Raw genomic sequence first — 20,574 nt, 5'->3', positions numbered from 1 at the left:
ACATTGCTGACTGCAAGTGTTGGCACAGATGTTAGCGGGGGGGGGAAACTACTATAGTTGCCATAAAGATGACCACTTGCTAATGCAGGGATTTCGTGCTCGCGAATCGCACTTCATACCAGGCCTCGATTAGGGAGGATGTGCCGACCACGGCCCGTTGATGAATCTGCCCCTTGAGCACTTGCACAAACATACCATTTGAGGATTCCTAGCCCAACGTGCGGTAGTACAACGATTGGTTGCCAATCAAGTGAGCAGCGGTGCCAAGTTGCCCCCTTGCTGTATCACCCGTTTGGCTAGTATGTATAACATACTGCCAACGAGCACGTGGCAACGCAGCAACATGCCTGAGAGTTCCATCGGGAGTACATTACATTGGATAGCGAACGACATGTTCAAAGGTATGGACATATTCTTTTATGCTGAGTGTCTGTCTATTTAAATTTCGTCTCAATGAGCGTGGCTGTGTAGCGGCTCTTCGCTCTTTGTCATGACTTCCTGGCATTTGGCCAGAACGGCCGCCTGTCGTGACACCTCGCCAAGTCGTCCGACGACCTGCCCATTGCCTTCCACGAACCCGTACAGCGCGTAAGGGATGCCCACATCATCACAAAAGGCCTGTACGAGCTTCTGCGCGCGCCGCAGGTTGTGCCGGGGCATGCGCGGGTACAGGTGGTGGATGACCTGGAACTGCAGACCCCCGTGGAAGAAGTCCAGCCACTGTGGGCAGTCGATGTCCATGGTCGTACGGAGCATCTTTTGGGGGAAGGATTCGTGTGCTCCCAGATCCGAAGTGCTCATGGCAAAATGCGAGAGGCAGATCTGGGCGTGCAGGGGCATGGTCACCATATGGCTGATCATGACATACACGAAGCGGTCCCAGCCGGTAGGGATCGACCTGTAAACGACGCCGTAACCGAACCAGTACCAGAAGACACACTGGCCGACGATTTCGAACCATCGGTGCCACCAGGCGGGTCCCTTCCTCGGGCCTTGGCCTTTCAGGAGAAACTCCCAGGAGAGTCGATACAGGTTGAAGCGGCCAAAGGTGAGCAACACAAAATACGAGTACTTCTGAATGCCAATCAGGAACCTGGCCGCCGCATCGTACTCCATGATCCGGTCGTAGTACGTCGATCGAAGGTTCCCCAGAAGCCGGTGAGATACGGCCATGAAAGGCATATGCTCGATATCCGGGTCGTGCTCAGGCGAATTGGTCACGATGTGGTGAACGTTGTGGTTCCTCTTCCACCAACCCAAAGACAGCCCGCCGCAATAGTCGGCCATTATGTAACCAAGTATGGAGTCCACCTGGAAGTTGTGCGTGATTCCCATGTGACCGGCATCGTGAACGGTAAAAGCAACTTGGTGCCAGAAACAGCCCAAGCAGAAAGCGCTCAGCGGGTACCAGCCCCAGCGCAGGAAAACCAAAAACCCCGTAAACATGAGGCTGTACCGGAACAGCTCGATGGCATACGAAGTATAGTTGCACTGGTACAGGCCCTCCCTCTTGACCTGCTCATGCAGCGCACGGTACTTTTGAACGATTTCATCTTGAGTGGTAAAATCCAAGGACGGGTATTTGTCCAGATCCAGGGAAATCTTCTTGTTGGTCTCTCGATCAAAGAATGCCATGACCGGGTCGTCTCCGGGCGGAGTCGCCGGGGTGGTGGAGGAGGCCTTGGCTGCACCGCGGCGGTTACGTGGACTCGCATCGTCTTTATCGAAGACAGGGGAAGGGTCACGGGACATGGACGGGCTCGAGGCTCCGGCGGAAGCGAGAGGAGATTCTGAGACGTCTCCATCGGTCTCGTCGCCTTGGTTGTCGTCATCAGCGGCGCGGAACTTGCCGCCTTGGATGGGTGGTACGAAGTTGGACCATCTTCCCTCGATTCTGCCTATACGGTGGCGGTCCATCTGCTGCCTGGCCTCGGCCGAGTGAATGCTGATGTCGGGCAAGTCAGGGGTGGTGTACTACAGAAAGCATGGCAGCTTGGGAAGGGAAGGGAACCAACACAGTGATTTCGTCGGTGGCGTCTCTGCCCACCATATGCAGGATAGCCTTGTCGCCGCCGGGGTGGTAGGCCAGCCAGGCGTCGGCCTTTACGACGTATTGGTCGAGGATGAAGATTTTCCTCCCGGCGGCGATCATGGCTTCGATGTCCCTCCGTGCCATGAGGGGATACGTCCTTGGCGCCGCCATTTTTGTGTCGTCGCAAGCAATCCGAGAGCCTGGAGAGAGCAGGGTGGGATTTCTCCTTGATTGTCTTCACATACACACACACACATAGAGGGAAGGGGGGAAGGGAGCAAGGGAAAAAGAAAGATTCCAGAGCGATGGTGGAACTACGAAGTGGAAAGTGGAAGTGGTGGTGGCGGGACGGACGGGAGGGAGGAACGGGCAGGGCGGGACGTCGGGTGGTTTAAAGCACCCGAATGCGTCCTAAAATGTATAATAATAGCGGTGAGAATTCAGGATCGGGATGGCATGTTTTTTTAGGTCGGGTTTAGGTAGAGGGAAAAGAGCCAATCGGGTTCGGCAATTCTTTTCTTTCTCTCTCAGGCATGTCGTCTATCTGATGTTTATTCCCACCCGCTCGGCAGGTCCCCGCAATTAGTATTTAGTAGTGAATCGAACGAACACCCCGCCACCTCTCGGGGTGCCGACGCAAACCTTTGGGGTTCCTCACTGCTCGCCTCGTCGAGATGCGGTTTGCTTGTGCTGTCGTACCCTGACTGGTCATAGGCGTCACAGGCGTCACAGGCCTGTCCGGCGACTGTCTCGACTCGGGGTAGATAGATGGCCTCAAGTCGAATGTAGACTCATCGTCCATCTCCTGTCGCTTCACGCGAGCCAACCAGTCTCAGTATGGCGTGGATTCAGCCAGCAGCAGCGCCACCGCAACACTACGTCGGGCCCTACCATCCACCTGGCGCCCCTCGCAGCTTCTATTACACCCCCGGCCAATGGGGCCATGGCCTGAATGGCCAGCCGTTGGGCAATCTGGTTGTGCCCATAGCCCAGCCCCAGCAAGTGCTCTACGGCCATCGTGAGTCCTGTCCCCATTATCCTATCCCGGGGTAGCTGGGTTGAGAATTCATAGTGCAACAAGTCGATGGCGCAAATGGGCCACCTATCATGTAAGCCTCTCTCTTCCCCTTGGGTGGATGGGAACTAAACCCTGGGAAGCAACAATGGCACACTGGTCTACCAACCCAACGGCGCCAGCTACCACTCACCACATGCGGCGGCGGGGGTGCTGCACTGGCCAGTGCATGTTGCGTGGCCAGCAGCAACAACGACCTTTCCGGTCACAAGCCTAGACGTGCCCCTCTACGGCCGTCGGCCGGAGGACTATTATCCCTACCCGCCGCGACTTCCGGCTCATCGCGATGGGTCAGTGCCTGGGCTGGAGTACATCCCGGTCCTGCGGGATGGTTGGGCGGATTACGGCAGTCGAACCAACCACGCCGTAGCTCCGCCCGTTTGCGACAAGTGTTGAGCTTGGTGCTAACAAAGCCTGCGGTTCTAGGAGGATGTACATAGAAACATTCTATTTCTCGCAAGATAAAACACAGACAGTTCTATTCACTTAGAGGTCATCCTTCTATGGACCGAAGCCGAAACGACTGTATGAGATAGATCCCTTCAAACTGTGCTCATCATCGAGGAACGTTGGTTGGATCATACCCGGTGAGATGATCTACCTATGCTGAGTAGATCTTGGCGTGAACCAAGCAAATCCATCCCCAAGGGGCGAGGCACACAAGCAATATTCATTGCATCTTGGGTCTGATGGCTTCACATCAGGCCAGTCGAGCGGCACGTGTCGTACGATCGAGTTTAAATGGCATCTCTCTGGCTCATAGTCAGACTAAAATCCACATAGGCGAGATCGCCACCTACAAAGTCTTCAGAGGATCCTCTGGCTTAATAGTGAGAGCAGGCTTGGCAACCAAAATCCGTCTGCTTCGCCAGGCTTCCCTTTCTTATCCTTGATACAAACCGCATAACCCGAGGTACGTTCTCCGAAAACCAACAATATAGCATATCGTATACCCGCACAAAGACTACCCGAGGCGCAAATTCATCCGGCGGACCGAAATCCGCGCAAGTAGAGGAATCCTGACTATAGTACGTCGTCTCTGATGTACATGTGAGAGAACTCCAAGAATCTGAACCGCAGTCGCAACGTGCTGTATCATAACTTGACTGCTTTTTTCGAGCTTAGCACACACATTTACGTGGCAGTTTGTTCGTAGACTGCACCCGATCTTGTGGCTGAGAGGTTCACAATACAACACCACGCGGGTATTCTTCAAAGTAGGGCAATAAAAAAGCCTCCTATGTCGCAGCTTAATTCCGACCATATCGAGTCTATTGCCAGAGTCTGATTTACCAATCAACGCGGAGTGTCAAAACAAATGGCATACATGGCACAAGGAACCAAGTAAAGATACATGGATAACTGAATACACGCAATAAAAAGACATATGCAATCGTGAATTAGGACCGATCTACCCTTCATTTGTACCTATTTAAACAAGTACTGGACCATCTATTGTACACCGAGAGACCCGCCTGGAGTTTCAAGCTTCTTCACTTTTGGAGGGGCTTAGTAGTGGATAGCCTTGGAGTAGGTAGCCATAGCTGCCTCCTTGAAGGCCTCGGCGAGCGTGGGGTGAGCGTGGCAGGTACGGGCGATATCCTCGGTAGAGGCACCGTACTCCAAAGCCAGGGTAGCCTCGGCAATCATCTCGCCGGCGTTGGGGCCAACAATGTGGCATCCGAGAAGGCGGTCGGTCTCGGGGTCGGCGAGCATCTTGACCATGCCGTCGGTGTCGAGGTTGGTCTTGGCACGCGAATTGGCGCTGAAGGGGAAGTTGCCGACCTTGTAGGGAATGTTGGCGGCCTTGAGCTCCTGCTCGTTCTGTCCGACCCAGGCAACCTCGGGGTGGGTGTACATGACCGAGGGGATGACGCCGTAGTTGACGTGGCCGTAACCCTTCTTGATGTACTCGATGGCGGCAACAGCCTCCTCCTCGGCCTTGTGGGCAAGCATGGGACCGAAAGTGCAGTCGCCGATGCAGCGAATGTGGGAGTGCTTGGTGCGGTACTCGGAGTCGATGACAACGCGGCCGCGGTCGTCCAGCTCCAGACCAATGTTCTCGAGACCGAGACCGGCGGTGTAAGGGCGGCGACCAATGGCGACCAGGACAACCTCGGCATCCAGAGTCTCGGGCTTGCCGCCCTTGGCGGAGTCAACCTCGAGCTTGATCTTCTCGCCGGTCTTGTCACCGCTGACGACCTTGGTGCCCAGCTTGAACTCCATACCCTGCTTCTTCAGAAGCTTCTGGATGGACTTGGCGACCTCGTTGTCCATACCGGGGCCACCGATCTGGTTCAAGAACTCAACAACAGTGACCCTGGCGCCCAGGCGCGACCAGACGGAACCCATCTCCAGGCCGATGATACCACCGCCAATGACGATCATGGACTCGGGGACCTTCTTGAGAGACAGAGCGCCGGTGCTGGTGATGACGCGCTCCTCGTCGAACTCAAGGCCGGGGAAGGGAGTGGACTCGGAACCGGTGGCGATCAGGATGTTCTTGCCGACGACGCTGGTCTCACCTCCGTCGTTGAGAGCGACCTTGATCTCGTTCTCGGTGGCGAAGGTGCCGGTGCCCTTGATGTACTCGACGCCGTTCTTCTTGAAGAGGAACTCGATGCCCTTGGTGAGGCCGGAGACGGAGGTGTCCTTGGCCTTCATCATGGCATCGAGGTTAAGCTTGACATCGCCGACATCGATACCGCGGTTCTTGGTGTCGTGGAGGATGGAGTGGTACATGTGGGAGTTGTTGAGGAGGGACTTGGAGGGGATGCAGCCGACGTTCAGGCAGGTACCGCCGAGCGCACCGCGCTTCTCGATACAGGTGACCTTGAGGCCTTCCTGGCCGGCCTTAATGGCGGCAACGTAGCCGGCAACACCACCACCAATGATGACCAGATCCTTCTCCTCTGTAGCTTGCCAAGTCAGTTACTGCGGGATTATTGCGCGGTTTTCTTTGTTCTGGGGGTCTGGGGGTCTGGGGGGTCTGGGGCAGCTGGCCAGAGGGACGCACCTGCTTGCGAAGCGTATGATCGTCTCCATCGTGTTGACGGGTTGATGATTGTGGGAAGACTGGATGGGCAGTTGTGTCAGCTGGTTGCGCATGCGATTGATTGTTGGGCGACAGCTCCCGCGCACCGCAGCCCCGTCCCGCATCCAGCTCGCCGGATGGGCTGGGACAGGCAGCCCGGAGGACATGACATAAGAAGGCGTACTCACGAGGATTGCTTGATGAAGGCGGAACGGGCAGCAGCCGTCCGCGGTATTAATCGACTGGCCAGCATTGTGTGTACGGATTGGGACGAGCGGCCGGGAAAGGAGAGCGAGGCGGTCGGAGATCAGGGGGCAGACAACAACCACAAAAAAGAGTTGAGGATAATCTTCAATGGCAGAAAAAGGTTGCAGGCGGATGGGGACGCAAGCAGACGGGCAGAACGAGAGCTACGTATCTTTCGGCTTTCTCTTTGGTGCTGGCTCAGCACTCTCAGCTCTTCTTGCTTCTCTAAAATTTCGGCGGCCCGTGCTGCTCGTTTTCGCCGCCAATTGCCATGTCCCGGGATTAGCCGGACCAACCAGTCGTCCCAGTCCAGCAGTGACTAGTCGGGCTTATTATGCCTCATGGCTCGCGCTCCGAATAGCTGCAAGGAATCCTGTATAGTACACCAGTTGACTGGTTCTTATATATATAGTAATATACATTACATATATTATATTATATACATACTATGCTGCAGACCTAACCGCTAGCCTTCATCACATCCTCAACAATCCCGACCGCCACAGCGCACCGCCGTTTATTGGTCTTGATGTTCTCCTTATCCGTGCCCAAGAACCGTGTTTTCTTGACGTGCTTGTCGAGCACATGTACGATTCCATGGGCCAAGCCGCGGTCCGCCTGAAGCGCCGTGCCAAAGATGCTCTGGAGCTGTTCCTCCGTTTCCGCCATCTGGAGCACCGTCACGAGCATCATCTCCACGAACCACCGCGTCTTTTCCTGCAGCGTCGTTAGGTTGCGGTACTTCAGGATGTCGAGGCTGAGGCTACGATTGGCCACCAGAGACCCGTAGAACTTGGAAACGTTAAAGAGGCTCTGGTTGCTGTATTCTTCGTCTTCCTCCTCCTCGTCGAGATCGTCGCCCATGTCAATTTCCTCGCCCATTTTGCGGAATCGCTGCGTCAAGCTGTGTCGGAACTGGAACGCCATCTCGCGGTGGATGCAGAACCGGCTTGCTACCAGCCAGTAGTACGGATTATAGTCGGCCAGTCGTTCGCCACTACGCACAATCACTTCGGGTATCTCCTTCCGCTGGTGCTTGTTGAGCCGGAGTCTGTTGATGAGCAACTCGGCATTCTCGTACCCAGTCGCCGAGTGAAGAGCCACGAAAATGCGCTGCTTGATATCCGTATTGAATCCCTGCGTTTTGGCCAGCTGCCACAGATCTGGTATGCCTAGGTCGTCGTTGTCGGCCAGAAGGTCATCCGTATCGTCGTAGGCTTCGTCCTCGCTGTCCATTGCCTGCTTGCCTGTGCTTGCAGCATCCTTGCTCCCAGCCCAACTCGCACCAGTCACCCACCATTTGCCTTGCGTGTCGGCATTCTCGATATCCTTGAGGCCTATACGAAGCGGTCGTACCTCGCGTGGTCCACTGAGGGCTCCAATTCGCTTCCTGATCTGCGTTCGTTGCTCGGTAATGAGCTTGTTTCGGGCAGCGGCCTTGCTCTTACTGCTCTGCAGCTTCTTCATCTCCTCGATCATGAAGCTTGTCCTCACAGACATGTTTTTGAGGTCTGCAGGCTTGACCATGCCAATGATCTCCTTGAGCGACTGCGGATCCTCCCGTCTAAGTGCCGGGCCACACGATTGGACAATCCTGAGCAATAGTTCCGTGTTTAGCTCCGAAAGGTTACCCAGGAATAAGCGTACATAGTCGAAGACCAAGAGCGAGGCGACGACCTGCATATTATACAACTCGGCCAATAGAGACATAAGATGCTTCGAAGCCGCATCCGACTGATCGCCCGAAGCTCTACCATGGTGCTCCTTGAAGACTTGCACGAGCCGTTCGATAAGAAGCTCCGATACATGGTCTGCCAGGGTCTTCTGGGCACCAGCTACAAAGCCAGCCACCATGGCGAAGAATGCGTCGGGTCGTTTCTCGGGAGAACAAACCAAGGCAATGATCAAATCGATCAGTACGGTGGTGACACTGCGTCTTGCAAACTTATCGTAGAGGCCAGAGAATTCCTTCAGGATGCCAACCATGCTCTCGTCGGTCAATCTGTTGATAAGACCCTGGACACGGCGGCGCAACTGGGCCTCGGTCTCATCGGCAGGACCTGCTTGTTTACGAAGCGACGGAGGGACATATTTGGCCACGCCAGTAGTCGGCGCAACGAATGGGTTTTCTCGTTGACGGGGCGCAGGCTTAACGTGGGCCGCATCGTCGTCATCACCCGAGAAGCCCTCGAATTCATCGTCACCATGCTCATCCCCCTTGGCGGCAGCCTCGGCTTTCCGTCGTTTCTGGGCGAGCCATTCATCTGCCTCGGCCTTCCTCTTGGTCCTGATAGTGGCCTCAATGTCGTCACCGTCACTCTCCCCTTGGTCGATATCGCCAAGAATATCGCCTAAACCATCCTCATCGATTGCTTTTGACGACTTGCCCTTTTTCAGGCCCAGTTTCTTCTCCAAAGCCGCGATTTCGGCGTCTTCCTCGTCGAATTTCCGCTTCTCGGGCTGTGGAAGCGCCTCGTCCTTACCTGGCCTCCTGGGCGGTTCCTCCTCTTCGTCACTCTCGAAGGCGTCAGAAGCGCCCGATTCATCTTCTGAAAAGGGGTTGTCGAAGCCGCCGCCGCCGTCATCGCTTTCGAATGCATCCGAAGCACCTGATTCATCCTCGGAGAAAGGGTTGTCAATGCCACCGTCGTCGTCGTCGTCATCGCCACCATTGGCGGCTTGCTGGGCGGGCTTAGGACGTGGTACGGGCACGGGCAAGGGCCTCTTCCTCGCCGACTTTGCAGGGGCAACAGGCCGCGGTCTTTGCGCAGATGTCTGCCTCTTCTGGTCTCTTTGGTCTTTCCTCAAGTCTTTGCGCGAGTTCTGCTGTCCAAAACCGCCGCCTCTGCCGCCTCGGCCGCCTCGGCCCCCGCGACCAGAGGCTGCGGGGGGGCCATGGGGATCAATCTTCTGAAGCAGTGTGGCTGGGAGCGTCAGTTTGTTATTACCGGGCGCCATGTTGATTGTCCGTCGAGTCTTGATGAGAGAGACTGAGAGGCTCAGGTGACTGCCAAGCTTATAAAAAATATCCCAAAAGCCCCCACAGCGGGAAGACCCACTCTTTCTCTCACGTATGTACAGTACGTACCCCGTGCCTTCTTTATGTAGGTTGCTTGATTGTATGTAGTTTGTACACGTAGTCCCCGCAGTCGCAGTCTTGAATTTGTGACATCGTCGCGAACCAGAAGCCCAGTCCGCCCATACACACACGCAAGGCGATCATTTTCACAGCATGGGCCATCTCACCAACGACGAGGTAAATTGTAACCCCCTTCCACTTGACCTCCAGCACACTCACACATCGCTGACATTGTGCGCCCGCCAAGTTCTTCACCAAACTCGTCGAGCTCTTCGATAGCCGCAAAGGCAAGGATCATGGCCACATCTACCTGACCCAGAAGCGACGTATGCCATTCTCCACCCCGACATACACATACACTTGAACAAGAAGAAGGCTTGGGACTGACGCGCCACCCCTCCATGCAGTATCCTATGATCAGCCCCCCGCTACCTGAACCCACGAGCGAAGCCATCCTCCCCGACCTGCACCCGCCGCGGCCCCTGCCCGTGCTGGTCCGCGCCACCAACGGCAAGGGCAAGGCGGACCGCGCCAGGAAGATCAAGCTGTCAACCGTCGTCGATCCTGAGGCCCTCCCTGCCTTCTTTGAGCGCTACGCTGATGCCTGCAAGGCCGGCATGACCACCTTGAAGCCCCGCGATCGGAGCAAGAGGAAGACTAAGGCCAAGAAGAAGAAGACAGTGGGCGCTGTCGCGGGAGCCTGAGGTTCGACTGCAGCGGTGGGGCATTGACACTTGGGAAGCCTTATATGTCTATGGACCGTGGTCACCGCCGCGGGCCTGGCCAAGTCTTGGACCCAGCACGGAAAGGCGATATGACTGCGGCTGCTATCGTCGAAGCTGGACACTGAGTGGCCGACGCGGTGCCTGCGCGTGGACAGCTCTCCGAGGTAATCCACCTCCAGACATTCAGGGGACATAAATATCTCGGATAACCTGTGAGATAGGCTCTGTTTCTAATAGACGTGACGACCAGCTCCATCATCTAGTGTCTTTCAAAGGGGGAGGAGGGGGCACCGCTTTTAATCCTCCATTGCTTCCTACATGTAGTGCCTTAACCCAAGCCGATATACTCGCAATTGAGTACCTATTGCTCCTCCTCGTTGTCCTCCTCGAGACTTTCCAGCACTTCCCTGATCTCCCGACAGTCGTCGCACTCGCTCTTGGTCGGTTTACGCGGATTCCCCACGTACATGCAAAGGCTCGCAGGGCACTCGATATCGGAATCTTGACTCTCGCAACTAGCCAGCTTCTTGTATGCCGTCCAGACCCTCTTGCACCGTGTGCATCGGAGGGAATGTAGTTCGCACATCCGAGACGTCTTCCTTGCCGGAATTTTCTCCCTCTTGCTCCCTTCGTAAGCCTAATGCTCAATGGTTGGTTGATTGGCTGGGTTGGTGTCTATTATGGGGGCGAGCCGAACAGCGGAAGGTACAAAGGAGGGGAGAGGTGAATTAACTTGCTGTGTCTGATAAGGCTTTCGGAAGTCCGAGCGAGCAACTGAGTAGTGCGTATGCTACAGTATATGCTATGTATGCTATGCTGGCTAGAGTGCAGTTGACTGGCAACTTCGAAACGGGACCGAGACAAGGTGATCGATGCCTCGAGTAGTAGCGAGAAAATAAGGGAGTTTAGCTTTGATGTCGATCTAGCAAAAGGCCGTATCACTGCACTTGGGCTTCGAGAACTGGGGTAAGGTTGTTCTAGATGCTGGTTGGTCGTACGACGTCGCAGCTCATATAGTCCGTAGCTTATGCTAGGTGAAGTTCACCGGGCGAGTACATCATGGCGTGCTCTCTGAGTGGTGGTGAGTGATAGAAGGGAAGTCAGTCGAAGAAAGAGAAGACACATGTTGACCCGCTAGTACGCAATTTCCGTGTTGTCTCATTCGATCGTAGCCATGGGGATCGGGAAGATGTAACTGTTTGCCAGTATCCATGGCATGCCGGGACTTGGCCTGAGACGTGACTAGACGCAGATGTCGTTTTCTTTCTTGTGTGTCATTGTGATACGCCGTCTGTTGACTGGAAGCGAATGGAGTCAAGCGGCTTCCACCGCCAGTCATTGGCGGTACTTGTTCACCCCTATAATGTGTGTATCGCTTAGGACTACATGGCAAAGGGATATAGGTTCCGCTCCTCTCCCGGTGCCCATGTTGGCTGAAGGAGGTCGGCTAAAGAACAACCCCCTTTCTGAAAGGAACGCGTATCCCAAATAAAAAAAGACGGCAAAGTCAAACTCGTTGCTTGCGTGACGGGCGATACCAAATTTCAAGTTAAGCTCCTATCGCAGAAGCGCGTATACTGTGAATGTGCTGTTCGTGGTGCCATTCCTGCCCCCTTAGCTCCCACTGTAATGAACCGGGCTGTGAGGCCATGTTTTTTGCTATAGATCAAAATCGTTCCCAAAAGAATCCCGAGCAGAGGACTGCCGCCAAGCTTGTAACAGCTGGGACGCAATGCCTCTCTTCCATGACCACCATGGTATATACTATCCTACACCAGTAGGAGGACGAACTCGATCCCTATACAGCAAGCATCGCGAAGCGAGTACCGCCGAGATGTCGATGAGGAGCAATTGATCGGCTCCCGTCCGGTACAGCCCATACACATCATTGCTCAAGTCCTACGCTTTCCTCACTGTCCTTACCACGATCGTGTCGTATACCAATCCAACGCCCGAACAAGCGCCCATAGCGTAGCCACCACCTGGCCGGGAGAAATCAGATGCTATTTCAAATACAATCTAGGTAAAGCCCTCCGATATTTCCTATTTCTTAGCATCGTGACCGCCGCGTCGAGAGATACCATAAGAGAGACGATATACGATCAGCATTGGCGTGCAGCGAGATGGCGAGTCGAGGGAAGTGGCATCGGTCAAGCAGCCATACCCTGGACAAATCCTAGTGCGGACTGGCCGAGGCGCACATTCGTACATAGTTTTCTTGTCCACCTCACCCCACCTTGAACCTCCAATGTGATCCTCCTCCTTGAACCCCTGATCTGCCCAACTTCCAACCTCGGGGTTCAACTTCACCGGAAATAGTAGAGCGAGCGGTAGCACTGAAGAAAATCGTACAGTATTATGTAACAAAAAGGAAAGCAAGGAAACTGCCCGAACGTCGTTTCATTACCCGGAGGCCCGAATCGAAGGACGTACGGAACGTTGAAAATGACCATCATGGTTGGTTCCATCATGTGAATACTGGCTCGCCTTTAACTGAACCGTCATCACATAATCTGGTCCTGCGTCAGACCCTGATGGGCGTCGGTTTCCATCATGTCACTCCCCCCAGGAGTACGGTATTTGGCGAAGCTAAGGCCCAAGGGCCGGCCGCCGTATTGGTAACCTTGGAACTTTGAGATGGCCGTCTCGGAAGTGTTGGCATCGTCGAACAGAACTACGCCAGTGCCGCGAGATCGGCCGCTTGGCTCATACTGAATCTCGGCTTTCTCCACCTTCCCGATTGTGGTGAACAGTTCTATCAAGTCATCATTGCTCGTCGACCATGGAAGCTGGTCAAGTTAGCAAGTAGTCGTACTCATGCGGTGCGGACTGGCGTGGTGCTTACGTTTCGGACATAGATGAGCTCGCTCTTCTCTGTGCCGGGCTCAGCGTTATCGGTGAACGGGTTAGGTGCGGCAGCAGGAGGTGCAGCACCGCCTGCGTCGAAGCCGGCTCCACCTGGGGGTCCACCTCCGCCGTACCCTCCTCGCCCACCGTATCCCCCGCCGAAGCCGCCTCGACCACCGAAGCCGCCACGGCCGCCATAACCGCCACCAAAGCCACCACGACCAAATCCACCACGACCGCCACCAAAACCGCCGCCCATGCCGACAGCACCACCGGCATAGCGGTCTTCCCGGACTTCAAGGTTTCGGCCCTGCCAGTTGAAGTTATTGAACTCCTGGATGGCAGTACGCGCGTCATCGGCGGACTCGAACACGACAATGCCGGATCCTTTGGGGCGTCCATCGGGTCCCATGTGGACATCGGCTCGGATAATGGCTCCATTACGGGCTGTAGAGGGTTCGAAAGTTAGTGACTGGTGAAGTCCAAATAGCGTCAAGCAGCTTCCTAGCTACCCCGGTGCAAAGTAACATACCAGCTTGCCGGAATAGGTCCTTAAGATCTTGCCAACCTGCAGTATATGGCAGCTGTGAAGAGGTCAACTTCATGACCAAGAGCCTAAATTAGCTGAAGGGGAGAGGGTGAGGACAAACGTTCGAGACGTAGAGCTGACGTCCAGCGCCCATCATGCCGCCTGGAGCTCCGCCACCATAGCCGCCGCTGGGGCCGCCACCGGGGCCGCCGGGGCCGCCGCCGCCGCCGTAACCGCCTTGCATACCGCCGCCAAAGCCGCCTCGGCCTCCGGGGGGCGCTGAATCGAGGTTCCGCCTCACGGTCCTAATCCCAACTTCAATATCGTGCCCGATCGCAATTAACCACACAAGAATCCTTACTTCTCTGACGTAAACGAGGCGTCCCATCAAGTTTTGGTTGCTGAGGGTTGCAACGGCATTTTGCGCCTGGTCCCGCGTTGCATATTCCACAATACTGGTCTTCAGTCAGTCGGTATTCTCGAACAAAGGTGTCGAGATGTTGCCAAACTTACCCGCATCCCTACAAATCCAGCGGACAGCGTCCCGACCCGTCAATCCATCAATTCCAACGAAAAAGGGCCAAGAGAAAGAGGAACCAAACAAAGAAAAGCCAGCCATGAATCACGTATAGGCGCCCACCTTCGACATTCCATTGGGAAGTAGTAACACGTCGGCAAAGAGAACCTCTCCCGCTGAAAAAAGAACAGTCAGCATCTTATCTCGCATGATTACGCAGCGCCGAGAACGTACCCTGTCGCATAAAATCTTTCAAGTGGTGCCACTTAACGTCATAAGACAGGTTGCCGACATAGACCCGGCGATCCTGTTGCGACTGGTCACGGATGTTGTTCATCATTTGCTCGCGAGCGACGGCTCGATCCTCGAACGAGCGCTGTGGTTGCCCGAAACCCTGTCCTGATCCTCCTGAGGGAGCGCCGGCGCCAGTCATGGGAGACCGAGAACGTCTGTTAGACCTGCGGTAGTCGTCTCGGCTGGGTGACCTGCTACGAGAATACGATCGTCGACGAGCCGAGCGACCAGGACTTCTGGATCTTCCTCGACGGGGAGAGCGGGATCTCTCTCGCTGCAAAATATCAGTATCTGATTGGCTCATGAACGCTAAAAGTCTGGCAAGCGGGTAGGCTTGCGATATGGGAGTTTGGCGAAAGAGTAAGTGACAGAGATACAGCCTGGCCAGAATGTGCAACAAGACGCAATCTTTCAGTTGAGGCAGTAAAACCTTCTCATCTGCCAGACCGGGCCGGCAAGAATTGACAAGTTGGACGGTCGAGGGCTTTGCAGAATGGCCTCTGGTGCGAGCTTGGCCAAAGCCAAAGCCAGTTTCCGTAGTCCGGCCCGTTCAGAGGACTAGCCCGGCCCGTCGAAGAGTCTTGCAGCGCCATATCTGGGTCTTCGTCGACTGATCCAGATTATAACCTTTCAGGCTACTTCTCCGGTGGAGTTGGCTATTTGGTGTTTGAAAGTTGCTCACGCGGGGTACTTTCATGGGCAAAGGAGATACAGACAACAAGTCTACGCGTTGACGTCCCAGAACAAGAAACGTTATATACTTACAGGTCGGTATGTGTCTCCTGAATCAGCTGCCAAAGTAGCGGGTTAGAAAGCGTATACGATCAAATGCTGGATCACGGAGTGGGAATGAGATCTTGGTGGGCAGAAGTCGGGGATGGGGAAAAGGCCAACTATGGCAACTTGACAGGCCGCAGGTGCATACGCAAAGAAGTTGGCCAAGATTATATTAGTAGTCAATCAGGGAAGGAAAGGGCTCGGGGTGGAATGTATGCGGGGAGGTTGTTTTAATTGATAGCGGCTGTCTTAGAGTCGTCGGTCCAACGTCCAGGCAAGTGAGATTTGAGCGAGGCAGCACGAAAGGGTCGAGAAACGGTGCTAGGCAGAAAGAGGGCTGATTCGATGGAAGGGAATGGTAAGCCGTGCGAAGGGAGGAGCAGAGGGAAGGTGGATTCGGGTAATCTCATAGGTTATGACAGGAGATGCAGGACACTGTACTTAGGCAATGGTAGGCAAAGGTGGTAACACGTCAGAGGCATTTGTTTTATGCTCCTGAACATGCGGATAAGAAGAAGGATTGGTGGATGTGGCCTGTAGGGCAAGACTTGGATGCAGTGGACGGCGGGCGTATGTACATGAGTGAACGCGAGCCGCGCACGAGGTGGATGGATGGGTGTGTGGTGTGTTCGTGGATGGAGGATGGATGGATGGGCAAGGGGAGGAAAGAGTGATAGTATCAAGTACTATATCAAGCGCAGCGTAGGCGGCATGGGCGAGGGAGGAATCCAGAGATGAATGGCAAGGTGTTCGCAGCTTGCTTTAGACGAGGTGGATCTACTTACCCATGATGATATACTGTCCAGGTCGATATTTCTGGATTCGGCGCCTCTGGGATATCTCGGAGTGACTGGAAATATCACCCCTTCGGCTAAGAGGTCGGATTCTGCTAGTGGAGGGGTGAGCTTGAGACTTGCCGCAGTTCAGGATAGGTACTATGAAGTTGGGGGGACGGAAGATAGACAGCCAAGTACAGCAGATGAGGGAGGGGAGGGGAAGGAAGGTACATGGGATGGGGGGAGTGAGCGGCAGCGCATCCAGAGCCAGTACACTGGCCTGTTGTGGCAAGGCTATTGTATCTCGACCATGGCAGAAGTGACCAGACATCGGAACCCAAGCCAGCGCCAAAGGTTGGGATCAGAGACATGCGGCTAAGTGCCGGATAAGGCTGGTGGTGCTGGTGCTGGTGCTGGTGCTGGTGTGCTGCTTGTGCTGGTGCTGGTGCTGTTGCCGCAGACGTCCCTGTTCTGGGAAGCCCCATACACCAGATGTACTGTAGCAAGCATTGTGTGCTCCCCGACAGGCTGACGTGATGCCGGCTGGCACGCACACATCACATAGCCTGCTGCTGGTCTCACAGCCTGCTGCAGGAGAATGAACAACAGACGCGGGCACACAGGCCCAGCCCAGGGCAGGGTGACAGAGGAGAACGTGGTGTGGTGATGGACAAAGGCAGAAGCCGTGGGATCAAATGGGGTGAAGCGACCGAGGAAACACAAGGCGCGTGCATTGCAGCAGCTCCAACGTCGGTAGACATACCTGGTTGATGTTGGGCGAAGGCCTTTGAGACTCGGGATGTTGATTAACTCGGGTCTGGCGTGGCCTGGTGTGGGAAAAGAGGCTGCAGCTGAGTAGACTGGATGTGTATGGTTGGAGTCTGGGGCGAGTCTAAAGAGCGATCGCGATTTCTGGGTACGAAAACGCGCTCCTCAATCTGGCTGGTCTGGCTGCAGGGATGAGTGTGTGTGTGTGAGTGTGTGTGTGTGAGTGTGTGTGTGTGAGTGTGTGTGTGTGTTCACTTCTCCTGCCTTCTCTCTCTTTTCTGCTGCTTTGTGCTGCTTTGTCCAAGTTCTCGAATGGGATTGGGTGGGCCGAAGCTGCGAGTGACTGATTGCCTGAATTACCGGGGGATGGGCCTTTAGGCGCACACGAAAGAGAAAAAAAAGAGGAGTCGTCCGCGCGTTGGATCTTCTGCTTGGTTGCAGGTTGCACTGGCTAGACGCTAAAGCCCATTGAATTCCAGCCAATCAGTCGGGAGAGTGGTGAGTGGAGGGGGTTTGTACAGTACATGCATTGGTGCTTGGAGGTGCGGACATAAAATACGAGCCGGTCCATGTGTTCGACTGGCAAGCTGGGAAAACGCCATCAAATGCACGCAGATGCATTGGTTTGCTTGGGATTGGCGGGCACCACGAAGGACAGGCCAGGCGGCAGGGGTTGTTTAAGGTCGGTCCCTCCGCTGGAATACCCGCACTGCTTTAAGGTCTTGTCCCGCTATCTTTCTCGTGGAAGGAGGGTGGCTGAATGTTCAGGTGAATCGTCAAGTGTCGGTCCCCCAATATATGTCATGTCATCACTACAGTACGAAGTGGGCAATGCGGTGAGGTCAGCAGTACAGGAAGTATGGCTTGGCTCATATTCTGGCAGTTGTTTTGCACACATCCAAACATGGCGGTTGTAACGGATTCACGCTCGTTGATATGCCCCGGCAGGCAGGTGAGTGCGAGGTCTGCAGGAGTACAACTCCAGCATGCGCTGTGTGAGTGCTAGAGCTAGAGCAAACCAGGGGGCGTGCATGCTGACGATACAGGCAGGTCTGGTATATATGTTAGGAAGGGCTTGCAGCAGGCATGATAAAACAATCCTCGTCAAGGCCAGGGCCTTGTTTCCATAGACAAATCCATCACTTATCTTAACTAGGTATACGTTGGTCAAGCTTGATGGAGCCCATCCTATAGCTATGTATCAATAACGAGCCTCTCCTGGGATTGCCCGCAAAGGCTGATCCGTTCTTCGGGTTGCATTCGCAGGTAATCAGATCATGGGGTTCTCGTACCCGGCGCGGGCGCAATAGGGAGGGGTCGAAGACGAAGTCAACAGCTCTTCACACAAATACACTCAACACTGCTACATACTGCTCTATTCTGGGAAGGCTTGGGATCCGCCCTGGTCGTTTCCGTGCTCTCCCCGTTCAGCATGGGGCTTGCGTGCATATCGGGAGGGGCTAGTGGAGGCGGGTCTTCTAGTTTACCACGTCGTGCTCCTCTCAGGACGACTTCTTAATCTCATCCTGGATAATGAATGCCTCGATCTAGGCCATAAAGCCCGGCGACATTGATAGTGCCTAAGCCTGCTCTCACGATCGAATTTTCTCAGAGAACATTCGCAGGTCAGAGGGGACTTGGTCGGGTGTAGATGCCGGGGCGCTTTCCAATGCCTGCAATGTTTGCACAAGCCCCTATCCTCTATCCTAGCACTCGCAGATTGCACATTCCTGATGCCTAGTCCTCTTAATATTCAGGGGAGGGGAATGCTGCTAAGCCCGGTATAAAGGATGTCCTTTAGTGGAGCTCAACGTATTGGCGCCATGCCGTCGGGTTGCTACAACGCACCGGGAGAGGAAGGGATAACTAACATGTTGCGTCGTACAAAGCGCCTTCGGCCTTGCCATCGGGACACCATCCGGCTAAACCTGTTGCTCCGGGCAGTTTAGCTTCGCTGAAGGCATTGATAGATAACGAGGGGCGAATTAGCAGTTTTTGGCTTCAACGGTTCGACGGGGAGAATATATCCAGGGCTGCCCCTTATGCCTATTGCTTATCGTCAAGTAGTCAAGTCTCTCTAATATATATTGACGGAAGCCACATGTACGGGCTACACTAAGCAGTCACTATGCACTGTGCCATCATAACATATTTGAGGTACCACATTGTGATGCAAGACTTCAGTCTGCAAGAGACGATCCCCAAGGCTAGCATCACTTTGCAACTGACTACTACTGGCAGTCAGTCCAGGAACTCGCCTGTTGGCCTCGTAGATATACGGTATATAATGGCAGCCAAGAGGATATCAACGTGAGTTGGTGTCAAAACATCTGGTGCTCAGCACATATTTCCTCTAGCCAAGCCATCGCTGCAGGCGTTACGGCTGGAGCTTACTTATATAAGCGAGGTATCTTCGTCATTTTCTAGTTGCCAGGAAGCAAATACAATGCAGGCGCCTTCTTCAACGTTGTATGCGTCGCTATTCCCTAGGCGAGCATGGGAGGGAACAACAGCAATTGCGGTACACTGGATGATTGGTGAAGGAAACGGGGTGGTGAAACGACAGTTGGCTCGGAGCTCTGCAATGTCACTATCTGACTGGTAGGGCTTGTAGCCACTGTCTGCGGGTCTCCCGGTGGCATTCGGTCACTGACATATGACCATATGCGATCCAAAGCTGAGCTGTGTTTTCACGTACATACTCAGGTTCTTCGTCTGTGAACCCCCCTCCCCTTGAGATTTCAACGGATTTCGTTCTACAAGGGCGTCTCAAGTCTGACGAGCCCATTTGACCAAGAGCATGGACTTGAGGACATCATGGATTGGTAATGGAGATTCCCATCATGGGCAACCATCGAGCTAATTCACAAAAGGTACGGTGATACTACCCTTTGTGTCAGAAGCAGTACCTGCGATAGTTTCCCGTTCTGGTCTCCAGAGGTGGCATGGTGCGAAAACATGAGGTCTTCTGTCACCTGTCATTTTCCCTTAAGACGTTGCTTGTATTGTACTCGAATGGGAGCCCTGCAGCGTTGGTGCATATGAGTCAAACCTGACGATGAGAAGTTCTTCCCGGACAACGAAAAGTCTCTGCCGTCCGTGTTCAACGCCCTTTGCAAGAAACTCTCCCAATGGAACGAAGCCGAAACGTCCCTCGATGACCGAACGGTCAAAATGAAAGGGCGGAAGTTACTGGCCCTGATCTGTGTCATCCCATCGCACCAGACAGTAAAACGTGTGCAGCCTGCCGTATGTACATACTGCATGTACTAGAGCCATTTGGTTCCAGAGCCGGATCAGCACCCTGGTCAATATCCCGCACTTGCATCGGATCGTCGCCAATGAGGCACATCGCCGCAATGGGTTTTCAATGCTAGAAGTGGGAATATTAGGGCCACCGGGCAGGCAGTATCGGCGACAAGTCATCCTATTCGGCGACAGAAGAGACCCCTGGGTCTGATCTTGTGTGCAAGGCACCAGATCAACTCCTGCGTGCGCGAGTGTGGACGACACGGCATCTATTTCCTGTTCGGTAAAACGTGCCAGACTTTTTCTTTTGAGCCACAAAGACTGGCGTATGTACGAGTCGTTGGTTGGCCTTTCAGTCGGCGCAGGTGCAAGCTAAGTCCGTGGCCGATTCTCAAGAGAGTGGCAAGTGGAAATCCCATGCAACCTCAGTCTTACAAGTATAGTCTCGTCCTTCGGAATAGCTATCCATTATCAAGTGCAGTTGTCGTCCCGGGCATCTGGGGAGGCGGGGGGATACCGACGAACAGGCAGGGAAAGCTAGAAGGGTGGGATAGGCGCGTCGCTTTCTTCAAGACACACACACACACACACACACACTTTAGCAGTCCTATTTCAAGACTGCAGTG

General features: G+C 54.5%; 5 protein-coding genes across 5 annotated transcripts; 1 reads left to right on the top strand and 4 right to left on the bottom strand.

Moving 5' to 3' along the window:
• Window positions 1-450: 450 nt before the first annotated feature.
• Window positions 451-2,203, bottom strand: PG998_014148 (fatty acid desaturase; the record flags this gene model as incomplete). The annotated part of the gene is made up of 2 exons (XM_066880964.1): window positions 451-1,945; window positions 2,016-2,203. The coding sequence occupies 2 exons, from the start codon at window positions 2,201-2,203 to the stop codon at window positions 451-453; spliced, it is 1,683 nt and encodes a 560-aa protein (XP_066725103.1).
• Window positions 2,204-4,616: 2,413 nt separating this feature from the next.
• Window positions 4,617-6,394, bottom strand: PG998_014147 (uncharacterized protein; the record flags this gene model as incomplete). Its single annotated transcript, XM_066880963.1, has 3 exons — window positions 4,617-6,019; window positions 6,124-6,182; window positions 6,330-6,394. 3 exons carry the CDS (start codon window positions 6,392-6,394, stop codon window positions 4,617-4,619), a joined length of 1,527 nt encoding a protein of 508 aa, XP_066725102.1.
• A 452-nt stretch (window positions 6,395-6,846) lies between these two features.
• On the bottom strand, window positions 6,847-9,345 carry PG998_014146 (uncharacterized protein; the record flags this gene model as incomplete). The annotated part of the gene is made up of 1 exon (XM_066880962.1): window positions 6,847-9,345. The coding sequence occupies one exon, from the start codon at window positions 9,343-9,345 to the stop codon at window positions 6,847-6,849; it is 2,499 nt and encodes an 832-aa protein (XP_066725101.1).
• Window positions 9,346-9,619: 274 nt separating this feature from the next.
• Window positions 9,620-10,170, top strand: PG998_014145 (signal recognition particle subunit SRP14; the record flags this gene model as incomplete). The annotated part of the gene is made up of 3 exons (XM_066880961.1): window positions 9,620-9,643; window positions 9,714-9,792; window positions 9,836-10,170. The coding sequence occupies 3 exons, from the start codon at window positions 9,620-9,622 to the stop codon at window positions 10,168-10,170; spliced, it is 438 nt and encodes a 145-aa protein (XP_066725100.1).
• A 2,525-nt stretch (window positions 10,171-12,695) lies between these two features.
• PG998_014144 (uncharacterized protein) lies at window positions 12,696-14,517 on the bottom strand (the record flags this gene model as incomplete). The annotated part of the gene is made up of 7 exons (XM_066880960.1): window positions 12,696-12,980; window positions 13,037-13,510; window positions 13,571-13,606; window positions 13,689-14,022; window positions 14,081-14,088; window positions 14,208-14,260; window positions 14,319-14,517. 7 exons carry the CDS (start codon window positions 14,515-14,517, stop codon window positions 12,696-12,698), a joined length of 1,389 nt encoding a protein of 462 aa, XP_066725099.1.
• Window positions 14,518-20,574: the final 6,057 nt, after the last annotated feature.

Source organism: Apiospora kogelbergensis (assembly GCF_038363985.1).
Source record: "Apiospora kogelbergensis strain CBS 113332 chromosome Unknown utg000009l_segment0_segment0, whole genome shotgun sequence".
Lineage (NCBI taxonomy): Eukaryota > Fungi > Ascomycota > Sordariomycetes > Amphisphaeriales > Apiosporaceae > Apiospora > Apiospora kogelbergensis.
This window is presented reverse-complemented; position numbering and strand designations above follow the sequence as displayed.